This window comes from Sinocyclocheilus rhinocerous, unplaced genomic scaffold (genome assembly GCF_001515625.1).
Source record: "Sinocyclocheilus rhinocerous isolate Xijiao unplaced genomic scaffold, SAMN03320098_v1.1 scaffold1841, whole genome shotgun sequence".
Lineage (NCBI taxonomy): Eukaryota > Metazoa > Chordata > Actinopteri > Cypriniformes > Cyprinidae > Sinocyclocheilus > Sinocyclocheilus rhinocerous.
Genome location: NW_015666172.1, coordinates 1,206,289 through 1,212,372, shown reverse-complemented (window position 1 = coordinate 1,212,372; position 6,084 = coordinate 1,206,289). Strand labels below are relative to the sequence as shown.

Below are 6,084 nucleotides of genomic sequence, written 5' to 3'. Positions count from 1 at the left end.
AATACTTTTTCTCGCAATTATATCGTTGGGTAAGTATAGGCGACTGTAAAAAAACGCTTTCGATTGCGCGCTCTCATTTTACTTTCACTTTCACTTTTGAGATTCGCGATCACAAAGGACTCTATACTATGGAGCGGCAGTACTTACCACACATTTGACAAGATTAGATGTTTGTCATTGGTGCTCAGGATTAGCAAATCATTCTCCATCGTCCTATCAGACATTTCTCCTTACTCTGTGTATGTGGTAAGTGAACTTTCATGTACTGTAATGCAACAGGCTACCGCTAGCAAGCGGCTAACCTTTTAGTGGCTCCGTATAACCCTGCCCCGCCCCCTGATGTCATCGTCCATCACGATGTTTCACTGTTGGTAGACATCGCCCAATCCTAGTATATATATACAGTATATATTTTATATATTTATATAAATTTTATTTCACACGTCATGCAGGGATTAAACAGGCATGTGCACTGTCTATTCACAAAATGAACATCTTAAAATGTTCAAATGAATATCATGATTAACCTGAAAAGGATTTTTTTTAAAACCCATCCTTGGCAACGACTAAGCCATTTGTAGGTATTTTTCCCTCAAAAAGTATAAACATTTAAAAACCTTCCTGGTTTATTTGAGCTTCCCGACCAGCCCAAGACAGCAATGTTGGCTGAATTGATGTTGAGAATTTGAGATGGGACTGGCTCTGTTTATCTGGAGGATTGTTCAGGAAACTTCTCATACATTGTTTAGTGAGGCTAGTAATGCAGAAATTACACATTTGATCTTTAAGTTTAGTTTGTCTGCTGTTTTTGTCCCTGTCAGTATCTTGAAGCCTCTGTGGAATTTTAGGTGTCTCTGAACACCATGAGCTAACAATACAGCACATCCCTGCTTGAAGAGCAGATGGCTAGACCCTGTTTCTCCTTGAGGGAAATTATTGATCCATTCGGCCCAGCCTCTCTTCACAGTGTCCCTCTGATTGATGAAGCTGATGAACTTGGGAGAGAGACCTCCATTTTGATTTATCCCTTGCAGCACAGTTTAAGAACATGGTTGAGCAGAGGCGAGAACAGAAAGCGTTAGTCCGATCAAAGATCAATGTCTTCCAGAATGTCCAGAGCTGACCAGCTCAGACCAGAAGAGAGAGTGATTATATAACTGAAGTGATGTGTTCTGTGTACACACTGTTGACCTTGCCTCATCATATGTTCTCTCAATATTGTTCATGTCACCTTCAGTATGGTGTGCATTATGGAACGTAAGCAAAAAAAAAAAAAAAAAGATTTGATTGTTCATGTGATGGAGTCTGCATTTTTTTCTTCATATCTTTGGATTTAAATTACAGTACTACTGTTTGTAGATTAAAACATTAATAAAATCAACCAAAATATTCAATAAGGTTTGTGTAAGACTTTGACATTCTTGGGAAATCTGTGGTCACAGATCGTTAAGGATGTGCAGTGTATTGGTATCATATAATTTATTGGCTAATATTATAGACTTTTTTTTTTGATTGATTGATATTGTCTATTTAATTGTGCATGCTCATTTCTCCCATTTCCCCCATTTTTAAAATTAACTTAAATTACTAAACTAAAATTAAAGTTAATGTTTAAAACACCTATTTAAATAGCAATTATTAAATTAGCAAATGTTAAAAATGTATATCCATTTTCATACTGTATATAATAAAGTTGCGCCCAAATACACTTAAAACAATTGATTTTATTTCTTATCTTTCTCCATTTATCATGTCAATTTATCATATGCATAAGTATCATGAAAATAATTGTTGCCTTTTCGGTATATCCAGGTTTGTAATATCGGTGTATCTCTGTTGATTATAAATAGTTTTTAGTGTAAGATCCAAATTTCTCATTAAGCCAGTCTTTGCTACATTGTCATTTTATGTATATATTTTATATAAATAAATGATGAAGCTCAGCGATATTACAGATGATTGTCACTTACAGATGATTTCTTCTGTCTACTACAGATTATGTGTATTTTGAAAACTCCTCCAGTAACCCGTATCTGATTCGCAGAATAGAAGAACTTAACAAGGTAAGGTTGAAACTTATGTTATATTCTGTCATAATTTTTGATACAAAATATTGTGCTTGCTTCCTTTTTGATGCATGCATTTACCTATTTTTGAGCAGTATGACTTATAGTGCCAATATAACAGCATCCATAATTATTCTGACGTGTCACCATTCTTACAGCCTAGAGTCAGACTGACTGTGATTGGTTGGGTCTTTTGATGTCCACCATACATCATCAATTGCATGTGCAGAGTTTTAAACATTACACTGAACGTGGATGATTGACATATGCCAGCTCTCTGCTAATGCATTGTCACTCATGACAGCGTAACAGACTGTCTCTGTCACCTGCTCCCCTCTGTTGTGCATTGCTAATGCTCAGCCATCATGCTGTTGTCTACCGATGCACGCTGGGCTGTTTGAGATGAAGATCCAGCCGTAAGGGTCTTATATAATGCTGAGAATGACACAGGCCTGTTTCCTGGAGCAGGGATTAAAACACTTTTATGTAACTTCATTTTGAAGGGCTATGAAGCTCAGCAGGATGGTTAAACTAATGGAAGTGGTGTCTGTGTTCAATATAGTCAGAATTTAGTCTTGAAAATAAATACACACACAACTCTAACCCAAACTGTGTTGCATTAATGAGCAAGATGTGATTTTCATTTCCATATAGAGTGGTTCATTTTCAGTGCTGGAAAATGAGTAGAAATGTAGTTATTAATAGGGCTCACAACTTTTTACTTGGCAGCTTAAATATTGGTGCACTTTCATTTAAATCATAGGCAGTACTGTTCAGTCCCACTCTTGGTGAAAGTTTACTTTAAAAGTAAAATTATGGGTTTTTAACAAGTCCCTGACATGAAGACAGTAATAGCACTTAAAGCGCTTACTTCACACATTGTATAGAGAAAATGACTATAAGTGTGATCTTTTTATGAATGGTCTTTCTCACACTGTTTATCTTTGCATGTCTCCCCAAGACTGCCAATGGAAATGTAGAAGCCAAGGTGGTCTGTCTCTTCAGACGGAGAGATATATCTGCCAACCTGAACACTCTGGCCGATAGCAATGCAAGTGAGTACCCAACTGTTTCAGTCTCCTCCAGTTCACACCTCTTCATCACATTTAAGATGAAGATATAGTGTCACTATGTAGATGTACTATTTGCAGTGAAACACTAACTAGGATTTACAGCTTTGAAAGCCATTGGGTGCAGCAATTAAGGCACCAAAGAGGATCAATCCATGTATAATTAAGTCATACTACTTGCATATTATATGACCTTGCATTTTATGTATTTGAAGTCTTCAGTCTGAATGTAGAAGCAGATCTCTGCAAGAAAATCTTAAAGCGTTAGTTCACCCAAAAATGAAAATTGGCTTATGTTTTACTCACCCTCGAAGCAAAGGTGAGCCTAGGTGTATATGACTTTCTTCTTTCAGATGAATCCAGTCGGAGTTATATAAAAAATTGTCCTGGCTATTCCAAGCTCTATCATTGCAGTCAGCGGGTGTTGCAGTTGAACAGTCCACAAGTCGTCAAATAAAGCGCGCGCATTCATAATATAACGTGCCTCACACGGCTCCGGGGGATGAATAAAGGACTTCTGTAGTGAATCCATGTGTTTTTGTAAGAAAAATATCCATATTTCAAACGTAATAAACACTTTTCTCTCACTTCCGGTATCTGTCATACGCGGAAGCCGTTCTGGCGGATGACGTAGCTAGTGGTCAAGGCCGATATATATATTTTATATATATTTTTCAAATATCGGCATTGGCCGATAAGTTTTTCTGTTTGGCCGATGTGTTCGAGGCTAGACTTTTATTTTGACGGCGCCGTCAAAATAAAAAAAAAACAGCAGCGCCTGAGCACACAATGCTCACATTCTCCCTCTTGTTCGCTGTTGTCAATCAGTTCTGTCTAATACGGATAGAAGTCTATCTAATAATCAGATAGAACTGTTAAACAAAGGAATTAAAATGTATACAAAAAAGTATTATAACGATTGCTTTAATATTATTAAAGGCAAACATTATAATACTTTCTCGTTTGCCGTCAGCATTCCGCAAATACGCATATATATAATTTAAACATCTTTGAATGACTAATGTACATTTAATTTCACAAACCTTGCAGAGAGTATAAGTATGTTTATTTTACACGTTTATTTTTTAATCCATTTTCAAATGATTTCAAATTTCTTAAATATGAATTAAAATAAAATTATATCGGCTTTATATCGGCCATTGGCCACCCTGCTTTCCAAGATATCGGCATCGGTATCGGCTGTTAAAAAACCTATATTGGTCGACCACCAGACGTAGCACGTCGTCGTTGCGTGATAAGTGACGAACACGGAGAGACAACAAAACAAAACGCCGGTCACGAATTAGAAGTACAAACCGAAGATTTGCAAAGAAAAATGTCGGAGGATTTCGATATAAGCCAAGAGGAGACTGGTTTTCCTTTGCTAAAGTAAGGAAACTTTGCTTCCTTTGCTCCTATAAACAAACTCGCGAGACTAGCATATCTCAGAGGTGCGCGTGCTGCGCATACGTCATACACCTTCCGCCGGAACGCCTTTCGCGTACGACAGATACCGGAAGTGAGAGAAAAGTGTCTATTATGTTTGAAATATGGATATTTTTCTTACAAAAACGCATGGATTCACTACAGGAGGCCTTTATTCATCCCCCCCCCCAACCCGGTGCCATGGGAAGCACGTTTTATTATGAATGCGTGCACTTTATTTGACGACTTGTGGACTATTCAACTGCAACACCCGCTGACTGCAATGATAGAGCTTGGAATTGCCAGGACAATTTTTAATATAACTCTGACTGGATTCGTCTGAAAGAAGAAAGTCATATACACCTAGGAAGGCTCTGGGGTGAGTAAAACACAAGCCAATTTTCATTTTTGGGTGAACTAACCCTTTAAGATTTTTTGACCATACTCCTCTATGAATTTATGACCTTGAGTCCTTATGAATTTGAGGGTAAATCTGTGGAATTATGCCTAACAGATTTGAAGTGATCATGAAATCAATTCAGTTTTTTTTTTTTTATTCGTGTGCCCTCATAATCTTTAATTCAAAATTTAATCTTGTTCTCGCAACATTATATGTACACCAGCATGAGGGCAATAACAGCAACCTGTGACTCACATGAGATTGCAGCAATTAGCAATCTTTTATTTCATGCATAATTTATGGTAAAATTTCTCAGTGGAGTAGTACTAGTCTCTTGTATTGATGGTTGAACATATAATCTAATTATACAAAATATTTACTTTACTAAATAAACACGCAAAGGGCAGTGCATTTGTAGAATGTTTTGAATTGTGTGAATTTACATTCTTCAGAAATCTGCCGAGCTATCTATGCAGGTGCAAAACAGAAGGACACCAATCTACACAACAAGCAACAAACCTAGATCACTTCCATTTAGGGATGTAACGATTAACTGCGAGCCGGTTGAAAATCGATTCAAATATGTGACGATTCAAATCGGTTGAGATGCTAAACCAATCGCGATTCATTTAGGAGTAGGAGTTTATATGAATGCATGTCTGAGGGGAACTTACTGTCTTTAGAAAAGTTTAGATGGTATTTTTTCTTTTCATCTTGCATCTAGTTCATATGTGCAGCGCTTCTTTGTTTACAGCGGAAACGCTTTAAGCGCCACCTGCTGGAGAGAGTGAATCTGCGTCTCATTCAGCTCGTCTGTTTCATGCAGATAAATAAAAGGACACATTTAATTTATAATTTGTCTTAAATCTAATTTTGTAAAAAAAAATTATAATAATCGTGAATCGAATCGAATCGTGAAATCAAAATCGTGAATCGAACCGAATCGTGAGTTGAGTGAATCGTTACATCCCTACTTCCATTATAATTAGGGATGGACAGATTGGTCGACCAATTATGCAACAGTAGATTTTGAGTTTTATTTTATTTTTTTACAGCCGTGCATTTAAGTTTTCTGAGATGTTGCATCACTAAATTTGAAGTACTAGTATTTTTTTTTTTTTTT

The 6,084-nt window shown here is 36.8% G+C and overlaps 1 protein-coding gene across 1 annotated transcript in view; it reads left to right on the top strand.

Moving 5' to 3' along the window:
• Positions 1-6,084, top strand: part of LOC107731904 (metastasis-associated protein MTA2-like) — a 24,074-nt gene that overhangs the window by 8,776 nt on the left and 9,214 nt on the right. Inside the window, exons 2-3 of the mRNA XM_016543101.1 lie at positions 1,996-2,063; positions 3,028-3,121. Of these exons, the coding sequence (XP_016398587.1) occupies positions 1,996-2,063; positions 3,028-3,121 (162 nt within the window). The remainder of the gene's footprint in view (positions 1-1,995; positions 2,064-3,027; positions 3,122-6,084) is intronic.